This window comes from Dromiciops gliroides, chromosome 1, assembly GCF_019393635.1.
Source record: "Dromiciops gliroides isolate mDroGli1 chromosome 1, mDroGli1.pri, whole genome shotgun sequence".
Lineage (NCBI taxonomy): Eukaryota > Metazoa > Chordata > Mammalia > Microbiotheria > Microbiotheriidae > Dromiciops > Dromiciops gliroides.
Window position 1 is genome coordinate 484,538,726 of NC_057861.1, and position 22,858 is coordinate 484,561,583.

The window sequence follows — 22,858 nt, forward strand, 5'->3', positions numbered from 1 at the left end:
CACTAAAATTAAAAAAAGACTGACAACCTAATTTTACCACATGCATTTATAAATATTATTATACAGTGCTAAATGATAATTGAAAAGATTCAGTGATAACAGAAAAGTTTCTGGGTGAGAACTCCTTTGAAATTTCACAAGATTTTCAAAAGTAGAGATTTGGGGTCAATTACACACGACAGACTGTTAAAAAACATATTTCAATTTTATTTTCAACCATATTGTCAAATTATCCAGGAACCATGAAAATCTATGCTGCTTGGTAATAAAAGAAATCCAACTTTCTACTCATGAGCTCTTTTCTAGTATTTGACATGCCTCAAGTGAAAGTACTTTTCTTGTGCCTTACTAGAGAAAATATATCAAATTGATCACAAAAGTTGCATTTCTGTCACATTTACATGACGTCCTATGGTCAGCTTCACATTATTGTATTTAGGAAATCATTTGGGTTTTAGCTTAAGCAGAGGTGCTTACCAAATTTTACTTTTATTTCCCCTTTCCTTCCCCGCCCACAATAAATGAAAGAAGGGAAGTAAACAAAATGCTACCAGGAAGCCAACATTCATTCCAACAATCCAAAATAAGTGACATATTAAAAATATATGTTTTTTTAGTTTCAACTTGAAGGAGGAAAAAATCCACAGGCTTGCAGAGCACAGAACTGTTGGAATACAGCTAAAATATGATGGTCCAATTCAGCAGTAAAGAGAAGGTTTCCAATGTCACCATGTACTGCTGGAATTATTTGATGATGCTATAAAAGTTAAAAAAAAAAAAGAGAGAGAAATTAAGTGAAGGATGGAAGCCACCACAAAAACAATTTAGGAGGACAAATTACTTAGCCTACTGTTGGTGGTGAGAACCTCCCATACAAAACCTGAGTAGAGGAAAAATGTATACTTAGTACTGTTGAGTGGAAGAGGGCTCTAGGATTTCTAATAGTACCTGACTAAGGGAAAGAATAAAAGAAAAATGGCTAAATGGTGACTTTGAAAATACTTACTTTGAGACAATGAAATTGGCTTTCTAAGGTTGGCTTTCTAGGTGCTGACTAAAGTATACAATAATTTCTTAAAGTGGCTCATGAGGAAAGGAAAGGGGTTACGTGTAAACTTTATTTCCCCTACATTAATCCAACCAAATGTTTGTTGTAGACCGGTCATGTGTCTTAACACTGGTGCTGACGGAGATATGAGACATATAAGGGACAATCCCTGAACCTCAGAGATTATAATCTAGTTAGGGAAAGCTACATATATGAAAAAACAATTAAAGTTAATCATACAAGAAAATACAAGAAAGAGTGAACAGCTCAAGGAGTTTTTGGAGTTTGCCCAGGATCAAGGAGTGTACTGGAGAGTGGACTCAACCCAGGCCTTCCTGGTTCTGAGGCTAGCTCTCTATTCAAGACAGGTGAGAGTACATTAAATTGCTGTCTACTAAAAATGCCAATTGGATCTTTTGGTAGGATACTTAAGACAGGCAACTCAAAAGAGGGAATTTTTTTAAAGGAGACTACAGCTTGGAAAGGGCAGCTAGGTGGCACAGTGGATAAAGCACCAGGCCTGGAGTCAGGAAGATCTGAGTTCAAATCCAGCCTAAAACCACTTACTAGCTGTGTGGCCCTGGGCAAATCATTAATCCTGTCTACCTCAGTTTTCCTCATCTGTAAGATGAGCTGGAGAAGGAAATGGCAAACCCCAAATGGGGTCACAAAGAATCAGACACAACTGAAACAACAGAACAGCAACAACAGTTCAGAATAACAACAAACCCACCAACCTGCAAGAAGATCTGCTGTAACCTCTCTATACAGTTCTTATACCAAGGTGTTAATATATTGGTCCCATCAGTCTCACATCGTACTAAGTGTTCGGTTAGTATCATGATAAAGCGCTGGAAAGGTAGAAACAAAATTAACAATATCTGACAATCTGTATCCTATCAGACAGACAACTTCAGCATTTGAGAAATATCTACCTAAAAGAGACCAAATGACTTGGTCCTCCAGCAAATAAGCAAGGTAGCAATTGTAATGAGCATTTATTGCTTTTGTATTATGTGCACTTCCTTTCAAATAGAAAATGGCTACAATTATAAATCTAAAAATGTCGTTTTCTTCTGTTTCTAAAAGTCTAAAAGCAAATTAAGTTACCTGAAATATGACAAGGAAAAGATTCTTTTGCTCACTCTGAGCCGACTCCACTTTCTCCTGCAGACGTTCTATTTGCTCCTCTAATGCCCCATCATCCCGGTCACTGCTTCTGTCATCACGCTATAAATTACAAAAGACAAAAGAAAGAAACCTGAGTTAGAGATGGAATATATTAAAATCAATCAAGACAGGTCAGAATTTATTGCTTTTGAGGCAAAGGTCACTGAATGAATTACAAAGAAAACAAATGTGATTTCAAATTCTAAAAATAACACTGATGACTGAATTTGTGATTGTGAGAATGGCTAACAGTTTTTAAGCTGTACTCTTAAAAACACACACACAGATCCACATGCCACTACACTGCTGACACTGACTGGCTTTAGCCTTGATTTCTAAAATGCCCAGTGAAGTGAGATGCAAGCATTTACATGGGTGTCAGACAATTACTAACTTACCTTTAAGGTATTGTTCTTGAATGGCTACTAGTTAAAATCCCAAGAAATACCTGGCATGATTCCAGATACATGGGAGATATTAAAAGATAATGTGGAAGATCCTCTACCTCCTCCCACAGATGCAGGTTCACTAAGGTCAGGGAACCCTGTTGGTGTCTCTATTGGACAATAAATAGTGGATATGGTTTGGAGGCTTGTACTGAGCTTAGGAAACAAAAACCAGGGAGAATAATGATTGTGATCACTTTAAAAAAATGAATTACTCGAAAGTTCTGAACCTTAAGTACAACTATGAAACTTCTTAGTAATGATTTACATTGTAATTAATTTCAGTAGAAGAAATAAAACCAGTCCCTCCTTTGGTTTCTCCCTGGATTCATTATTTATTCCTTCTTTTCACATTTCCTCCAAAATGGCCATGGTTAGTGGGGCCCTTCTTCTCCAGTTCTGCTTTCTACTTTGCACTATTTCATAAAGGCTTTTCTAGAGTACCTCTTTTGTCCATATTAATTGTATTATTATGTTATTATTATCATCATCAATTATGTTAATGCATCTCAATTTACCCATTCTTCTACCGGTAGAAGCAATCTTCCAGCTTTTTGTAACTACAAATAGTTCTAGAACAATCTCTAAACAGATAGGGCTTTCAAGGCCTATTCTCCACAATGGAGAAAGAATAGGATGACTTTTACTTAGGTACTTCAAGATTGCTCTACAAAAAGAGTCTTTAAGGTTCCCACTCAACCAGCAATGGACAAGTGTACAACTGCTACCAGTACTAAGAGATTTTCCTATATTTTAGTCATTTATAAACTTTTAAGTTGTCTTTATAGAGGAACTCTGTTGAGATGCAGGTGATATTTTAACCTTTTCTTTTCCAATGTTAATCCCCCTAACACCTTTTTTTGTCTTAATGCAATTGTTAGAAATTCCAATACTAATTAAAATAAAAGCAGCGAAAGTGAGTATCTTTCTTTTTAATGGGAAAGTTTTTATAACCTATCTTCATTACTATTGGTACTTGGTTTAAAAAGAAAAGTATCTAATATGACACTTAAAAATAAAAAGTCACATCATAAAAAATAGAAAACATAAGATTTTTTTTTTACAATTATGACAAAGGGACAGGAAGAAGGGAATTCATAACTAAGTATGGGACAGAAGATACAGCAAAAGATGAGACAGTATAAAATGCATTAAGAATAGGAATAAAGTTTTCAAAAGGAAGAAATGCATATTAAAAGCAACCATATTTAAAAACCTCCAAATAACAAGAGAATGAAAATAAAAACTGAAGTTTTACCTTATACCTACTAAGTTTTTGAAGATTAAAAGGACAGAAATAGTCAATATTGGAGGGAATATAGGAAGCTAGGCACACAAATACACTATTGCCATAACTAGGAATTAGTCTAACCTAGAAAAATTATTAACTGCTCACTCCTTTGATCTAGAGTCTCCCAATTGGGCATATGCCCTAAAGAAGACAAAGACAAAGGGATAGGTCCCAAATGTAGCAAAACATTAACAGCAAAAACTTTTGTAGTAGCAAAAAACAAAACAAACTGGGGGGGAAGAGCCCCCTTTACACAATGGCTAAGTGAATTGAGATAATATGAAATATTAGAATACTACTGCACTGTAAAAGAAAATTCTGAGAAACATGGGCAAGTATATTTGATGCAGAGCAAAAAAGAATAAGAACAATCTGTAAATTGATCACAGTATTGTAAATGGAAATGACACCAAAGACATCAGACTTCAAACTGGTTATTGCATTTTAGTTCCAGGGCACTGAAGAAACATTTTACCCCCACAAGAGAGAGGTGCTGGACTGCTTCATTTGCTGCCAGATGTGGTTATCCCAATGATTTTTCTTTTTTTTCAAAAGGGAGGTTAGGTTTTTTTTTGGGGGGGGGGGGGCTAGAGGGGAAGTCTTGGGAGAGGTATTGCTAAGTAGCAGTTGTGTAAAAAAAAACAACCCATCAAAAACCTAAAAAACCCTTTTTATTCACTGTCTAAAAACAGCCTGATTAAAAAAAAAAAAAAAAAGAACTGTGTTGACAGAATAAATTTGAAGCAGTTTAGGGTACAGATCTAATACTTAAAACTCAATAATAGTACAGCCCATTTTGTCAGATAGTTCTCAAGGGAATATTAGTGTTTTGTTAGCCAACTATGGCCAAAGAATAAAGTTTAATTTAAAGGACTCCAACCTTTGTCCCAACCAGGGCCCTGCTTAGAATGCTGGCTCTTTAAAACAGATTCTTGACTTTACTAGGGAAGAGTGATCTAAGAATACACTTGAGCAAGTGAATCCAGAGGAAAAGGAAAACACTACATAGTTCTTAAATAAAGAGACCTTGGAACATCTGCAATGCAGTACTTCCTCTCTAATCATATAGGATAAAAAGTTAATATAATAAAGAAAGGAACGATGGCTAAGCCATCCTCTCTGTCCCTCTTGTGAAACAAAAGTAAGAGACACAGTGTGGCAAAAAGCACTTTTATTTCATGGTTCGACCAAGGACTCCTGTGACCCTAGCCAAGTCACTTCTCTATGGATTCTCAGTTTCCTCGTCTGTAAAATAATTCACAAGAACAATGAGATAAAGTATGGAGCAAATGAAAATGTAGAGTCCTTGGCAGCTTTAAAACATTATATAAAATGCTAAATATTGTAATTATGGAAAAAGAAAAGATAATTCCTTTCACTAAAACTTGTCAAAAGTAGGTAAAATGAAAAGAAAAAAAATTCAGACACTGCCTGTGAGACAAAATCATTTATAACTGGCAGTGTTCTGTGGTGGAAAGAGCACTGGATTTGGAACCATAAGAGCTGGTCTGAGTCCTACTTGTGTTAATTTGGCTGGTAAGACCCTTTCCTAGTCTGAATGCTGAGATAGTAAGTCACAAGAAACTACGTTAGACCTTATTTCTTTGATTAGCTCGTTCCAATTACTAACATAACATGAGAGTCATTTGTCTAAAGTGCTGTACAAAGGTGAAGTAGAAAAGTATATAAATAAACTACAAATAAGAGAGAAGGAAATGGTAAACCACCCAAGTATCTTTGCCAAAAAAATCCTCAAATGTGATCACAAAGAGTCAGATATGACTGACAAACAACTGAAACTGAAAAGTACAAATTAAGAATATAAATTTATATTCCTGTTCTGAGGCAGGTCAGACCAGATGATTTCTGACTTTCCCTCCAATTCTGAGATTCTAGGATTTTGGGATCAATAAGTGGGTTACTGTGAGGGGTAAGGCTAGAGTGGCTACTGCCTCACTCTAGAGGATTAAGATAATTAAGCGAGAAATATGAGAAATCAGAAACACAAACAATGAGGTTCAACTGGGATGAGAAGAAAATGTCATAATTAGACTATAAAGATTAAAAAAGACTCTTGCTGCACTTGATTAAGTAGGTAGAGCATGCTAGGATGCATATCAAGCAGCATCTAGGCAATGTAAGTTGCCTTTTTCTTTTGCTCCATTAGGAGAACTAAAATGAACTAATTAAGGGAGTTGGGGTGAAAGGGAATAATTAAGAAAGATTCAACAGCAGTAAGATTATCTCCAACCTTCATTCAATTGTACAGAAAACAGCAAACATCTGTTCTCTAGCTCGCTGACAAATTGTATTGACATACTAAAAAAACAAGGCCACAGAACCCAAGTTAAGAACTTCTATTCTAAACAAACTGTCTACAGCAAGGTAAAATTGCAGGCAGGCAGAGTATACCCACTTCCAGCTGCTCTGTACCTCCTGGGGCAAGGGCTACTCAAAAGAAACAAAGCATTAGAATAGATAAGTTTATTTGGTGTAATTCAATTAATTATAAGACTGCTTTGGATATTTGCCAAACAGTGAAAAATAATGTACCCGTTTGTGCTGTCTTGCAAGTTTTTCTTTAGTTTCCTCCAATTCTTTTTGGATCTTCACAACATGTTTGTTCATCTTTCGAATTGTAGAGTGTAAAATTTCCCAGATAAATAACCTAAAAATATAGTAGCAATTACTTAGGATAAGCTACACGTTTAAAATCAGGGTAGGTGCATATTCAAGAGTAAATTAAGAATCAGAATTGTATATTGGTTAAATACAATACAATCAAAAAGACCTAGCAGCAAAAGTACATTTTCCCTATGTTGTGAAAACAAATCTATAATTAGATTTCCCAGAAAAGCAAACAGGAAAAAAATTCCAACCAATTCCAAATGAATATAGTAAGAATTCTGGTGAAAAAAAAAAAGTACAAGGAACTTGTTTTTGCTTACCTAGTAAAATCACGGGAGAGTTCCGAAGAGAAGATCCAATTTGCTACTGCAGCACAGTCCACAATCTGTGTTCGAATCATCTTATCAACTAATACAGCAATCATCTAGAAGAAAACAATCAGTTTGTTACCCAACTGCACATGGTCAACTGATTAATAAATTATTCCCATGATCCAATTATCTCCAAGAAACTCCCAAATATTTCTCGACAGTGTAGGGAGTTTGTTTTTTGTGATGCTTGGTGCTTACAATGTCCAGTGACGACGACTTTTTTTTTTTGGGGGGTGGTGGTGGTGGTGGTGAGGCAATTGGGGTTAAGTGACTTGCCCAGGGTCACACAGCTAGTAAGTGTCAAGTGTCTGAGGCTGGATTTGAACTCAGGTCCTCCTGACTCCAGGGCCAGTGCTCTATCCACTGCGCCACCTAGCTGCCTGACTTCTTCTTAAAGAATTATTAATAACATATAGGTATGCTATGAAACATCTGGGTAGTCTTTTAAAAAGCCAATGCATTCTTTAATGAACTAATCCCAAATCATTCTTCTAACATTTTTTGCTGGCCTGTGTCCATTTTCCCAATGAAATCACAGAATATCAATGTATCAGTAGTCATGCTGACTTAGTTTGGGAGATCTCCAGCTCTTCAACAAACCTTTACTAATTAATCCTCTGCATCAATAGTTGGTGAATAAACATCAAGTTTGTTCTTTATTATCATACTACCTTATTCAGGGTCCTTTCCCACCACCTATAAACATGCACTGATATCCCTGATTTTTAAAAAGTCATTTCAACCCTGTAATCAACCTCAAACCGTCATCCAACACATCTTTCTGCTTTTTGCCACTCTTAAGAAAAGGTCCTTTATAAGTATTCCCTCCATTCCCTTGCTTCTCAAACTGTTCTCAATCCCTTAGTATTTGTCTTCTGACCTTATATAACCCAATTCAAACTGCTCTCTCCAAGGATATTGCTCTCAATTACTAAATGCAGTGATCTTGAGAGGTTAGCCAAGATAGCACAGCTCTACAAAGACCTAGAAAACATGCCTTTTACCTTTGGGGCATCTAACTGGATGCTTCCTGTAGACAAAGGAAACTTCACAACTCCAAATGTGACTCGTTTTCCATCTTCCTTCCTTTAATCCATTCCTTCTGAATTTCCCTATCTCAGTCAAGACATGGACCATCTTTCTAGTCCCTTAAGTATGAAAACCTTTGGGTCACATTCAACTCTTCTTATTCCCTCAAAACCTTTCAGCCCCCAAGTTTAATTGATTCTACCATCACAACTTTCCTCTGTCTCTTTTCTTCACTCATAGTCTCTACTGTAGGCCTCCATGACCTGTCACCTGGACTATTTCTTCTAGGCTCTACCTACTTAAATCTATTCTCTAAACAGATGCCAAATTCACATTACTAAAACACGGACCTAATCATACCACCACTCTACTTCAATAACTCCCTATTTTGCTTCTAGGTTAAAAAAAGAAGTTCTCAGCCTGTCATTCAATGCCCTTCATAAAATGGCTCCCAACTACCTTTCTAGTCTTATTTCAAATTATACCTTTTTCATGGTGTTTCAACATAAATGATCCACTACTCATTCTTTAAACACAACATTCCATTTCTCCCCCTTGTGCCTTTACATAGGTGGTCTACCATGTCTGAAATGCACTCCATCTTCAACTATGTCTTGGAAAACCCCTAGATTCTTTTAAGGCACAGATCAGGTGATACCTGCTCATTCAACAAGTGCTCTCTTCTTCCTGAAACATCTGTCTAGACTTAACATTTGTTTATAGATGTATGTATTTTATCCACAGAAGATAATGTAAGCCCTTTGAGGGCATAAATCTTATTTTTATCTTGGTATTTTGAGCACCATATACATAGGTGGCATATAATAGATTCACTGAACTGAATCATCATTCTCACTGTGAACACTGTAAAGCAAGATGACCTGTGATCTCAAAAAAACATCTTTTTTTTTTTTTAATTTTTTGAGGCAATTGGGGTTAAGTGACTTGCCCAGGGTCACACAGCTAGTAAGCATCAAGCATCTGAGGCCAGATTTGAACTCAGGTCCTCCTGAAACCAGGGCTGGTGCTTGGTCTACTGCACCACCCAGTTGCCCTGAAACCATCATTTTTATTGCCTCTGGGTACCTGATGAAACCAATTCTTCCAGCTTCTTTGAGGTGAACCAATGAGTTATTTCAATAATACAGATTAAAAGTTAGCTTGTGAAACTACTTTGGAGGCCCAGGGGCTAATTCTACCTATGTTCAAAGATCAAAACAATGACATATATGGATGAATAAGTGTCACAATCTGAACTCCAGGATGCTTAAAATGACTCTTACCTGGGGATGATTCCTCCAGACTTCGAACATGACCCTCAGAACATGTAACTTTCCCTCATCACTTTCTGCAAGTGTTTTGAAGACCTCATGAAACCTTATTGTAAAACAAAAATACTAATTAGTGAGTACTGTAATATCTTTAAGCACCTTTTTAATGTTACTCAAGCTATGCTGTACAACTCAAGCAGATTTATGAGCACACAGGCTCTTAACAAATGCTGAATTTTCTACTGTTTTAGTAATTTAGGGAGATAGTGGAGGATTTTATCAGGGGTAATGCTATATATTACAGTTATATGAAAATGTAAACATCTGTGTTCCTGAAATTACATATGCATTTGAAGATAAATGTGGCTATTTTAAGTCCTAAAATTTGGTTTATGAAGCTAGATGAAAAAGCTATTGAAGCAACATCTACTTAGTATTTTAGAAGATTAACTGTTCTCACCTTTTGAAAGGAATATTAAATTAGAAAAGAATCTAGAAATAGAAACTGAGGAAGAACTGGATTTCTGTTGATTAGAGAATTCTGGCTTCTCTGACTTACTTTGGACTATTGCTTACTTTAGTAGTTTTCAAAAGACTTCCCTTGTAGGAAATGATTCCAAGAGTTTCCCATAAGATGTTTAGTATTCTTTCTCTATTCCTTCACTTAGTTAAGTATTTTAAAAGTATGTATACATTTCTACTTCAAAAAACACCTGTCATTTCTTTGGTGTTGGAGTGGATGGAAATACGGATGGAAACTCCTCTAAGTCTTTACAAACTATCACCTAGTAGCCAATTTGCCTTAAGAGACAATTTTACTGTATTGCAATGGCTAAAAAAGTATTCAACTGGTAATAGCCAATGTTCTGATGACAAGGCTCTCTGAGGTAAGACTGTTCCACAGATGTCTCCCTTGCTCCTTCCTGATGCCACTGGAGTAGCAATTATGAAAAGGGGGGGGGGGGAGAGGGAGAGAGAAGTTGGGGGAGAGAATGTGAATGTGTGTGTCTGTTTAAGTGTGTACATACATATATATTATTGGAAACCACAGACAAGTGAACCTTTTTTTTTGGGCGGGACAATGAGGGTTAAGTCACTTGCCCAGGGTCACACAGCTAGTAAGTGTCAAGTGGCTGAGGCTGGATTTGAACTCAGGTCCTCCTGAATCCAAGGCCAGTGCTTTATCCACTGCACCACCTAGCTGCCCCACAAGTGAACCTTTAACTTAAAAACTGAGAACTAATTTTTACACCACAGACTGTGTAATCTATCTCTACCACTCCAGCACTTTTTGTCACGAACTCAACAAAAACACATAAAAAGGGTTAAAATATGTCTCCAAGAAAAGCTACTTGAACTTACTTTGCAAGAGCACTGAAAGAGTGGCTAAATGACTTGGAAGCGAGGTGAAGCAGAGTCTGCACAAAGACTTCTATTTTCAATGGGTTAAAACTGAATCCTTCATCTGAAAAATGTTTCACAGTGAGAAAATAAGAATGCTTTTTAAAAGGACTCACATCATCATAGAACTGGAAAGTTGGGCGGGATCTCACTGGCAATATAGCCCAGTTCAGACACAAGAGGGAGCTCCATTATAACATACCCTCCAAATAGTCATCCAAACTCTGATGAAAGGCTTCCTGGGAAGGGAAACCACCAACTCTTGTGGCAATTCTACTTTTAGAGAGCTCAAATGATTTTGGAGTTTTTTCCTGAAGAAAGCCTAAACTGACCCCTGCATTTCTACCCATTACTCCTGATTCTGTCCTCTTGGGTCAAACAGAATAAGTGGTGTCCATCCCTTCCCTCAAGTGTTCCTCTTACTGATTTTCTTAAGAAAAGGATTCGAGGTTTTGGACATCCTGGAGGAGGAGTGGAATGGGGGGGAGTGAGCCCTCTCCACTCACCAGCTAATCAAGGTCCTCCTTAAATTGTGGGTGCCCAGAGCTAAAACTCTGAAAACTCTGACAAGGTCAGAGCTCAGTGGCACTATCACTTCCTTATTCATGGAAATCTTACCTCTTAAAACGACTCAAGATGGCATCTTTTTGGCTAGCACATCACACTGTTGATTCACACTGAGCTTTCAGTTCACTAAAACCACCAAATATTTTTCAGAACATATGCTATCCAACAATTCCTCTCTGCCACTGCACTTGTGAAGCTTATTTTTTTTTGTATTCACATATAGGACATCAAACATATTCAAATACTTAGGTGGATCTGTGATCATCTAAGATTACAACCTATTCAAACCAGCTCATCTTAAGTGACTCTTATCCATGTCCTCCCAAAAATCACCCACAAAAGTTTGCTTCTGGGACTTCCCAATGAGTGATGTTTCACCCTAATCTAGCTGACTCACCTGGCTGCAGCCTGTTTGCTACTATGGGACTTCCCAGGAAGCACTGCTTTGCAGGGATTCACCTCTGGACTGCCTGTAGCCTCTGACTTCACCCCAGGACCTACCAGGGAGCCCTGCATTTAGCTTACCTGTCTATGCTTTATACTTTCATCCCTGCATCAGCCCTGGATCCATGCTCAGGCTTCTGTCTTCACCCTTCTCCAGAGCTCTGGAGGCTGTTCACAGACCAGAACCATCTCCAATTGCAAACTCTTGCCTTCCCTGGGCTGTACTTTCTTTTGTTCCTACTTGTTGTGAGGTGGTTCTCAGAGGAAACAACATCACCACTTGCTAAACAGCTGGGCATGTAGAGAGCGGCTGGAGGAGTCTAATCACTTCCCTCTCTTAATGGGCTTCTTTGAAGTCACTGATAATCAATTTGAACTCATTCCTCAATAGTTAGCATTTCCATCATACTCTCCCAATCCCAGTAATTCTAAACCCCTGGTTCACTGTACAAACCCTATTCTCCATTTCCCACCTCCTACACCCTTATTCCCATCCCCCTCAACTCTCCCGATGCTCCACACCAGTTCTACCCACCCCTTCCACAGTGCTCTCTGAACTGCCTGCTCCAAAGGTAACAAACTTGCTTTTATCTCAAACCTTTTCTTTCTCACTCTCTCCACAACTTATACTCAGTGAGACCTGGCTCCTTCCTGATGACACGGCCACCCTCTCTAGCACTGGTTGTGGAGATGGAGCTGCAATGCTCCTTGGTTCCCACTGCCACTTCCAGGATCTTCCTCCATAGCCATCATTTGGGAATCTCTCTTCCTTTGAGGTTCACTCACTTCCCATAACCAATATATGACTCAATTCCACTTCAGTCACACACAGAGATGGCCATGCCCCTGATCCTGCCATCACCCACAAATGCACTAATTCCACATTCATGAACTCTGGAATTCCCTTTCCTGATTATACTCTTTAACACTCCATCATTCCCTCTGCCTTTATGACTCCTAAAGCTCTCTCTTCATCCTCACCATGACCTCTAATTCTGCTATCCCTTGGTTCTTTCCCAGGTCATCACCCTCACAATGGCCATACTCTCTTTCTCCAATTTGATGCCTTGGTGAACTCTTTCAACTCTATACTATCTTTTACTTTCAAGAACCATACTCCTTATCCTATTGCCAGTCATGCCCTGGCAAGTCCCAGCTCTGAATTACTCCCATTATCTGCTGCCTTCATTTCGCTGCTAAACAGAAGTAGAGAAAACCATGAAACCAAACTAACTGGATTCGTTGCAAATTTATGTTAAATAATATCAAATGGGCCCTCAGCACAGCAAGGTAATTCAAATTGATTCACTATCCCACATACCATAGCAGTTTTCTAAGCCTTTTAGTCCCCCTTCTAATCTCCTATGACTGCTCCTCCCTCATTTTCAGCTAAAAACCTGGCTTCATAGTTTATTGAGGGGAAAAAAAGGTGGGGTCATCTACTGAAAGCTCCCTCTTTTCCCATCCTCCTCATCTCACATCACTTAGATGCCTTCCCTTACTCTCTGACTAATCTTAATTCTTTCATTGTCTGCTGGCTACTTCTCTTCTGCCTACAAACATATTCATGTCTTTCTCAACTTAAAACAAACCAAACCAAACAAAACAAAAGAATGTCACTTGATCAGTCCATCAGTGCTAACTATTGTTCTGCATCTCTTCATTTTGTGGCTAAACTCCTTGAGAAAGCAGTCCATAATAAACGTCTCTATTTCCTTTCATTTCACTTTCTTCTGCAAGTCTGGCTTTAGATTTCATCATTCAACCAAAATCACTCTTTTCAAAGTTAGCAACGACCATTTCATCACCAAATCTAATGGCCTTGATCCTCATACTTCTTGACCTATCTGCAGTTTTTGAAACTATCAATCATCCTCTTCTCCTTGTTACTCATTTCTCTCTGTTTTTGTGACACTTCTCTCTCCTAGATCTTCTACCTGCTGACCCCTCCTTAGTTTCCTGTGCTGGATCTTCATTTAGAACATACTCTCTAAACTTAGGTGTCCCCTAACTCTTCATCCCCTACTGTATGCTATTTCACATAGTGATCTCAATAGTTCCCAAAGGTTTAATTACCATGCCTATGCAGATCAATTTATAGCTAATTCCAGTCTCAAATCTCCAGCTTTCTACTGGACATCTTGAACTGAATGTTTGTAGACATCTTAAAAGTCAAGATGTCAGAAACTGAACTCTTTACTTTCTCATATAAATCTTCATCTCTTCCTAACTTTCCTATTACTGTTGAGGACACCACCATCCTCCTGAATGCCCAGGCTCACAAGCCCAGATGTCATCTTAAATCCTCAGTTTCTCTTAGCCCTCATATCCCACCTCTTTCTAAATCTAGTTGATTCTACCTACAGTTTTCTCATATATGCCCCCTACTTTCCCCTTACACTCTCACCCTCCTGGTTAAGGCCCTCATCACCTCACAGCTGGACAATTACAATTGTATTCTGACTGATGTCAAGGCTCTCCTCACTCGGTCTATCCTCCACTCAGCCACCAAAGTAATCTTCCTAATGTGCCGGTCTAATCATGTCATCTCCATACTCAAACTTCAGGGCTCTTATCACCAGGATCAAAAAGAAAATCCTGTTTGGCTTTTAAAGCTTTACAAAACCTGGCTCCTTCCTATCTTTCCAGTCTTTATAATACTTTAATATCCTTGTTGCCTAACTTAATTCATTTATATATAAACATCTGAAGTTTTACTACTGGCTCCTTTCTTGAATTTTATCTTCTATGAACTCCTGGCTTTCTGTGGTCTACAGTAGTAGAGTTCATCCCTCTTATAATCCTTAGCTTAAGAGCGATCTCCCACTCTTTTTATAGTTTCCACTTGAATTGTAAGACACTTGGCAAATACATTCTTTCCACTCTTTGTCGGGTATACTCCATCTTTGCCCAAGAATCTGTGACTTTCATATTTTAAGCAACGATCCAGAAATCTAAATCAATTTTTTACACATTATCTTCTTATCCAGCTATCCACCTTCCCAGTTAGTTTTTCTCTTCTATACCTCTTACAGTAAGTGGTCAACAATAAAAATAAAACAACATACACCTTTATTGTTTTCAGTTTCTTGCCCAAGACTTCATAATCACTGGCATTCTTTGCAGGTTCTTTCTGGCTGTATTGTTTATGCCCACAAGAGTTACCAGGAGTGAGTAGTTGTCACTGGCTTTTGTAAAGCTTGGGAGGTTCTGTTATGTCTTAGATACATGCCCCAGAGAAGCCACTATACCTCTGTTATTAGGTCAAAAAATAGTGGCCTAAGTACCCCTGAGCAGTAAATCTCAGTTACTACTGCATGATTCCCTAATTGATCAGGAAGAGCTTCATACGGCTTTTTATACTCTAGTTACAAAGCTGTCCTCCTCCCCACCCCTTTCTCTTCTGTGTAACATTCTTCCATTCTCCAACATCCTGACAAGTTAGGTGACCCCTTCTCTACCTCGGACCTCTTTTTTTTGGCCTATTGAGGCCTTGCTTCTGTTTCCTTAGAACACATAGTTCATTTTCCCTTAATAATCTGTAAGTATGGAGAAGCAACCTTTGAGCCTTTTCAGCTTCTCTTCCAAGAAGGAGATGAACCTACCTACACTTAGAATACAGATTAGAGCCCCTCAGCTGTGCAAGATACACAGTGCTGCAAGTCCTGCACAATTTCCCCTTCTCACTATACTGGATGAGAATTTCAGTTGGTTTTTTAACTACTTGTGGATGTTTACATCTTTAGCACCTGATTAAAAGTTTTATCATGAATGATCATTTCCTAATGACTTGACAAACTCATTCAACTTCCCTTTCTTAGTCTCAAACAACCTACCCACCTTATGCTTCTACCAACCTCCTATTTTCACCAATTTGCCCCACTCACCAATTTACTCAATCTATCATCAAATTATTCTTACTTTATCTCACCTACCTTGTCCTGTCTTCCCAACTACCTTTTCTTTTTGAACCCTTTAGGGTTCTCTTCCCATATCCTACTTGATCCTCTTAAATTGTCTTTGACCTTGCCTCTTTCAACAGAATGGAATCTGGAAATAGTTATCTGAGATGAGTCTCCAAATTATCCTCCATTTTCCTCAAATTTCTCCTTCCCAAATTCAACATTTGACCTATATTACTAACCCAAATCCCTCCTCTACAATTTCCTTTTTTTCAAGTGCTAAGGCTCAAGTCCTTCTCTTTTCTCCAGCTCCTCCTAGAAACTTCTACCATGGAATTCAAAAGTAACATCTCTCAATGTTTTAAAAATACAAGATGTTGCTATCCCTTCCTTTTCACAAGTGGGTAAATATTCTGATGTTACAAAGAAAAAATCAGAGGTAGAGACTAAAAAGAATAAAAGAACTCAATTTTCAGAACTACCTAAGAGCACTGCTAGAGAACCTTTTAAGAGAAATAGTACACTCCCTATTTATACCATGTATTCAGGCCACTACAATTTAATTCCAGGAACATCCTTATTCCCTTACCATCATCATCATCTTGGTTAGGATTCGGCACATCTTTCAAAATGCTGAAGATTTCATCATTACTTGCCTTACTTTTAAAAGCAACAGCTAAACAGAGGGCCACAGAATGTCCTGGAAGAGAATCTAAAACACAGGAGAAAAAAGTCGTAAGGTTGAAAGAACTAATGTAAAAATTGCTAAATAACTTAAGTTGGGCATATAGTGAAACTTCATTTAAACAGGGGAAAGGAGTGGGGGAAGAAGATATTACTTACTGCTACTTTCATCTCCATACTTGTAAATGCATGTTGGATTTGCAGGACACAGAGGAGCAAAAGCTGGAGGAACAATATCTAGTATGCGCTGATGGTATGAAAGCCTATAACACAAATGTTTTAATTTTAGAACATTTACTGTGTAAGTAACTAAAATACTGAGACTGACCACATAATCTCTAAGGTTCCTTCCAGCTCTAAAACTACACAATTCCACAGAAGTAAAACAACTTCAACCTCTTGGAAAACATCTAGTTCTGGGAAGAATAAGGCACAAGGCCTTATAAAAGCTAGCCCAAAAGCAAGCGTACTAAATTTTGTACACTTTAAAGAAGAAGTCCAGAAACCAACATTCAGAGTTTAGTGAAAAATTTATATATAAACCTAATAAACTTAAGATGATCTGACTTCTCATTTCAAAGCATAGTAAAGAATAGCTGCAAAAGGCAGACATGATACCAGAAGGAATAAAATCCAATGGTCTGGAAACCACAGAGAGAAAAAAACCCTACATTATGACATGATCTGATACCATAACTGATCGCCATATAATTAAGACCCCTAAATCGTTAAGAAAATGTTAAATTATGTTCACATTTTGTTTAAGAAAACAAGGAAGTTTATGCATTATTTCAGAAAGAGCTATCAAATGATAAAAGGAAAAAGCTTCAGTTATCTGGAAGATAACTTTTGTTGAACATATTCTCTAACAAGGCCAATCCTGGTAAAAATTCACCACAAAAAAAGTTAAGAGTAAACAGAAGACACAGTCATGTGTTGATATAAAGATCCATTTGTGAACATGTGAATTTTCAGAAGTCAAAGCTTTAATTTGTCCTTGTATTTGTCCTTAGATTTTAGAGCCAACATATTTCATTTCAAAAGCATAGACTTTTGTGTTACAATGAAGGAATTTTTTCTAGATTAGGAAAGCTTAGTTAAGTTTCTTGCATATGTAGTAAATATAATGTTGTCTCTCACATATAAGGACAACACTACTGACTCACTATCAGTAGAACATGTTGAGTTGTTTTTCCAAAAATGGTGATGGTTTTGAGCTGACACATCCATACTCCCTCGCTTGTCCTCCCTTGTGACCAACAGACATACAAAATAAAAAAGCATCAGGAATTTAACAAAATTCTCAATAAAACTTATGTTATAAATGCTGGCCACAATACTTAACATGATAGACTTTCAGAGCTGGAAGGGATCCTAAAGGTCATCTAGTACAATCCCTCCATTTTATAGATGACCCCACAGAAGTTGTGACTTGCCCAACAAGGTCACACAACTAGTTAATGTTCAAGTCAGAACAAAATCTAAGTCTTTCCAGTACACCTCTTTGCCTATTAAACCCATCTTCTAGTCTGTATATTTATCACATATGCACAAAGCAGACAAGCACTACACTAACAGTGTATAAAAAGAGGTGAGAGAAAACCAACAAACTACTCACCGCATACATTTTTCCAGTACTTCTCTTACAAATTTTGGCTTGGGATTTTCAAAATCCTGGGTAAGACAATCTGACCTAATAAGAAAATGTACACTTTTAATTAACAGTTAAGAACATTTCACATTTCTACCTTGGTTAGACTTATTTCTAATCGGGCCAACCCTAGGTAAAATACACTAAAATAATAAACTATTTTAGAAGACTGTTTCTGTACTATGCTATCACTCATATAGTTTTTAAAGTACTAAGGGAGTTTTGCTATGATGAAACTCAAGAAAAGTGTTTGAAGCACACTCACCAATCTTCCCAGCTCCAACGGAATTGGAAGTTACTTAGGTGATGGGAAAACCAATTAATGAACCTTAGAGGAAAGAAATATGGTCAACATTCCTAGAAATAGCATACATGAAACCAAAATCAGGCACGAGACAGGCAAAATTCTGATAAGGAAAGTTCTTTATCATCAAACCTCTTTACCTACTCAGAATGTCTATCATACCTCTTCTTCCATGAATGGATCTACATAAATCCTCCTGTTCCCTCAAGGAACTGATATTCAAATATCTCACTATTAATATTTTCTAATATAATATTACTGTCCATTATAACTACAGCTTGCATTTTATACATCTCTTAGTGATGGCTGATCAAATTAAGTGGTTAACAAATATTTATTAAGCTAGTACTTTATTTGGTTGTAACTATGATTTTGTATTTTCTATAAAATAAAAATAAGCATAATGTCAAATATTAGAATTCTGCTAATATTTTTATATTCACTTCCTTTTTTAATGATTTTTGCCTGAGTAATAAATTTTGAAGAAAACCTAGATGTGCAATGGTTTAGAGAGGAAAAATCTGGAAGTGGCACAAGATGTAATAAATGAAATAGAACAGAGTGTCTTTGACTATATAATTTACATCACATATGTTTACACAAATGTATCATCACATGAATGCCACAATTTAATACTGCACTACACAGTACATGGAATGAAATCTGAGAAAATCTGTTAAAATATAAGTAATCACCTGTCTATACATGTAGTATTCATTGTATCCAAACGCATGTACAACATTTCAGTCGCCTGTGCAAGCTTGAATTCACAGATAAGGAAAACAAATAATCATGTTTTAAACTCCTTTAAAATGTAAAAGTATTAGAGGATAATAACTGAGTTTTTTTCTATAAGTCTATAAATAATCTCACTGTGATTAGTTTAAAATTCAGTTTTCCCCTCAAGGCTGATTAACAACTGGAGGCAAACCCTTTTCATCATCCACCCACAAAGATGGGGACTGGATTTCACTGGTATAGGAAACCCCAGAAGACTTTCACTAAAACTTCTAGATTCAGAGCTGCCTCCAGGACTCAGAGATTTAGTGACCTGACATGGTGATGTGTCAGAGGCATGACTTGAAAATGGTCATCTTAGGTCTGAGGCCAGCTCTTTAGTCACTATGTATTGCTGTCTCTACCTTTCTACAAATCATTACTAATTTGGGAAGCTCCATCACTCCATTAAATTAAAAAGTAGTATTCAATCCAACTAAAAAAATTCAGAGAATAACAGACACACAGACACACACAGGGTTAAGTGATTTGCCCAGGGTCACACAGCTAGTAAGTGTCAAGTATCTGAGTCCACATTTGAACTCAGGTCCTGCTGAATTCAGGGCCAGTGCTTCATCCACTGCACCACCTAGCTGCCCCCTCAGATAATATTTTGACCTTTTTTATTAAATAACAGTGTCCCACTGTTTAATACTAAAAGCAAATGATCACTTTAAGTTCTTTCAAAATATACTTCAGTCCAAATGAAGAGAAAACATTTAGAACCTGTAAAACATTTTAATGTTATCTTAAGCCCATATACATGCCATTGGTGATTTAGAATTTTATCACAAGGTAAGAGAGTAAAAAGTAAATCTGGTCAGACTCTTCATTTCAAGGAAGCAAGCAGCAATGACCCAAAGCAGTCAGGACAGATGACAGTGTACTATGGGTAGCTTTTGAAAATCTTTTTCCTTTAGTAATAGAAAATTCCATTCTATTTTACTTTTCTTTAAAAAAAAAAACTGTTCAGCCTCAACACTGAAATACATCTGAGTCTTTAAAAAAAATATGATCCAAGAAAATGAAATGCTAAAATATAGGAGCTAAAAAAGCTTAAAAATTGCTCCAGATCACTAAAAAGTTTGCTTTCATTTTGAGATACTGATCATAGCCAGCAACCCAAATTAGATTCCAGAAATCATCAAGATTTTACTTGGTAGCTGAGGAAACACTCAATTCTTCTTGAAACAAAGAAAAAAAAGGTCAAGTCAAACTACAAACAAAAAGGATACAACTTGGGGTAAAGAGCCAGGCTGAAGCTTGCACAGTTCAATGAGAAGTGTTGTGTACATAACATCAATGTGAGGGGGTACGGGAAGCTGAAATAGTTCTGCAAAGATCACCTAGAAAACAGTTTAAATGAATCAGAACCTAATTCAAAGATAACTATGCAGACATCTTCATTCCTAGAAACTTTCCAAAACTCTAAGGTCTTTTAAAAAAAGTTGCTGCTTTCAAACAAAGGCCCATAAATTGACATTTTTGAAAATACCTTCTCCATCCCCTGACATGGTGAATGAAACTTTGAAATCAGACAGGTGAATGATCATTTGACCCATACCCTAATCAGAAGCCCACAAAAGGGGAAAAGTTGTGTAAGAGCAAAGAACTTCAAGTGAGGAGACTTGGGTCTGAATATTAGCTCTGATGTTAGCTATGCAACAACAGGCAAGCTGAATGCTCTGTTCCTCAAGTTTCCTGATCTACAAAATGAGGAGAATAATATTTATACTACCTATCTCACAGAGTGATGACAAAGTGCTTTCAAGTGCTATATAAATCTACTTACTGCTGGAATCACCCATGTCACATTAAAATATACAAACTCTTATCCAGCTTATTATGTTTTTGGGTCCAGGAATGAAAGGGCTTCTGGGGACAGAGATTCAGGTTGAACTATTATCTAATTAAAACTTTATTCTTACTGTCAGTCCATACTGTTAGATATATGCTTTTTTTTTTTTTTTTAGTGAGGCAGTTGGGGTTAAGTGACTTGCCCAGGGTCACACAGCTAGTAAGTGTCAAGCATCTGAGGCTGCATTTGAACTCAGGTCCTCCTGAATCCAGGGCCGGTGCTCTATCCACTGTGCCACCTAGCTGCCCTCTCTTAGATATATCCTTAAAACATTTCAAAACTCCTCAATGTGGTCCAAGTCTTTCTTACCTCAAAATGTTGTTTTTTTCAAAAACCTGTTTTATACTTTTCTGTCCTAATCCTTGATTACCACCTACAGTCCTTTATTTGAATTATGTTCCTCTAAGACTGCTTACCAATAACTTTTATATATTTTAGGAGATAATGTGCTTTATAATTTGCAGTCTGTTCAGCTCTCAATGTAACAGATTCATACTCTACTTCATCTTTAGCATGACCTCCAGGCCCATTTCTTGAAGACAGGTAAAACTGACAGAATACTATTTTAGAATTATTTTTTATAAATGCACATAAACAATTACAAATATAAGGCAATATGCCACAAAAAATAGGTTCTCATTCAAATATGGTTAATCATACTTTAACAGAAAGTGTAGTGAAAAGACTTTAGTAATTGACACTTTATGCTAACTGCAAAAATTGTTTTGGGGTGATAAATGATTATATAAAACGAATTACAGTAATGTGCAAACCACTGCAAAAATACACCTCTTTTTCCTATTTTAATGCACCATTTATAAAATGAACTTTCCTCTTCACAAATTATTAGCTTTTTTGGATTTTTAATGTGTTAGTGCCTATACTTGGCAAAAATGCAGTAAGTGCTTAGTTAATTTTATTAAAATATAGGTCTCTGCACCATTAATAAACAACAGACTTAGTAATGACAGTTTATCTACCTACAATGAAATTCTATAGATACTTAAATCACTAATACATCTGAAGTAAAAAAAAAAAGGAGTTAGTTTCTTTAGTTATCTGTGAAAACAAAAGAGAGTATGGTTCACAAATAATTTATAAAGGAACTCAAAATTCTACTATAGCTGCTGGGCTCTCAATTTCCTTTCTTTTTGTCAAGGTGGTTAATAAAAAAGCAGAAGTAACTTGATATTCTTTTCCTCTTTCTTTGCTAGTCTGCAGTGCATGAAAATTAGTGAGAAAAAAGAAAAGTGAAAGGCTTGGATAGCAAAGAGGAGGCTGTATTTTGAATGTCAAAAAATATAATATTAAAATTAACAAGATGCTTCACATAAAATGCATACCTCGACTATATGATAATTCAAGGGGATCTTGTTCTTTCCTGGATAGCTCACTAGTTGTGCAGCACTATTTTAAAAAAGCACACAGATTTATTAAAATACATCAAAACCATACAAATCTAGGAAGCAAATCAAGTCTAGAAATCAACAGCAGTACCTCAAAACAGCAATATTGTTTGAAGATCTGTGAATGACTTAACTATTCTCAACAATACAAGGCTCCAAGACAATCCCAAAGGACTACTGATGAAACATACTATCCACCTCCAAAGAAAGAATTGATATTGATGGAACACGAACTGAAGCATGTTATTTTTCACTTTCTTTCATTTTTTCCCTTTTATTCAAGTTTTCTTGTGCAAAATGACTAATATGGTAATGCTTTACATAATTGTACATGTATAACCTATGTCTGATTGCTTACTGTCTTAGAGAGGGGGGAGGGGAGGGAAGGAGGGATAAAAATCAGAACACCCCAAACTACAAATAAAAATGTTTATTACTTTAAAATTTTAAATTAAATTTTAAAAACTGGTAGTACCTCAAAAAAGAAATATCTCAAAGTGTCCCTAGTTTGAATCACATAACCAAGAGCATGACAAAGTTTGGCTGAATATAAGCACACAGAGAAAATCATCATACCACCTGAAATTCTCTGGGAGAGTAGGAAACTTAT

General features: G+C 36.8%; 1 protein-coding gene across 1 annotated transcript in view; it reads right to left on the reverse strand.

The window, feature by feature from the left end:
• Window positions 1-186: 186 nt before the first annotated feature.
• The window catches only part of NCBP1 (nuclear cap binding protein subunit 1), a 50,785-nt gene continuing 28,113 nt past the window's right edge, over window positions 187-22,858 (reverse strand). The window contains exons 10-23 of the mRNA XM_043993557.1: window positions 22,186-22,249; window positions 20,220-20,330; window positions 18,903-18,967; window positions 18,169-18,231; window positions 17,871-17,945; window positions 16,412-16,515; window positions 16,158-16,280; window positions 10,617-10,719; window positions 9,267-9,360; window positions 6,904-7,007; window positions 6,509-6,623; window positions 2,159-2,278; window positions 1,786-1,899; window positions 187-757 (exon numbers count right to left, since the gene is read on the reverse strand). Of these exons, the coding sequence (XP_043849492.1) occupies window positions 620-757; window positions 1,786-1,899; window positions 2,159-2,278; window positions 6,509-6,623; window positions 6,904-7,007; window positions 9,267-9,360; window positions 10,617-10,719; window positions 16,158-16,280; window positions 16,412-16,515; window positions 17,871-17,945; window positions 18,169-18,231; window positions 18,903-18,967; window positions 20,220-20,330; window positions 22,186-22,249 (1,393 nt within the window). The 3' untranslated portion in view covers window positions 187-619. The remainder of the gene's footprint in view (window positions 758-1,785; window positions 1,900-2,158; window positions 2,279-6,508; window positions 6,624-6,903; window positions 7,008-9,266; window positions 9,361-10,616; window positions 10,720-16,157; window positions 16,281-16,411; window positions 16,516-17,870; window positions 17,946-18,168; window positions 18,232-18,902; window positions 18,968-20,219; window positions 20,331-22,185; window positions 22,250-22,858) is intronic.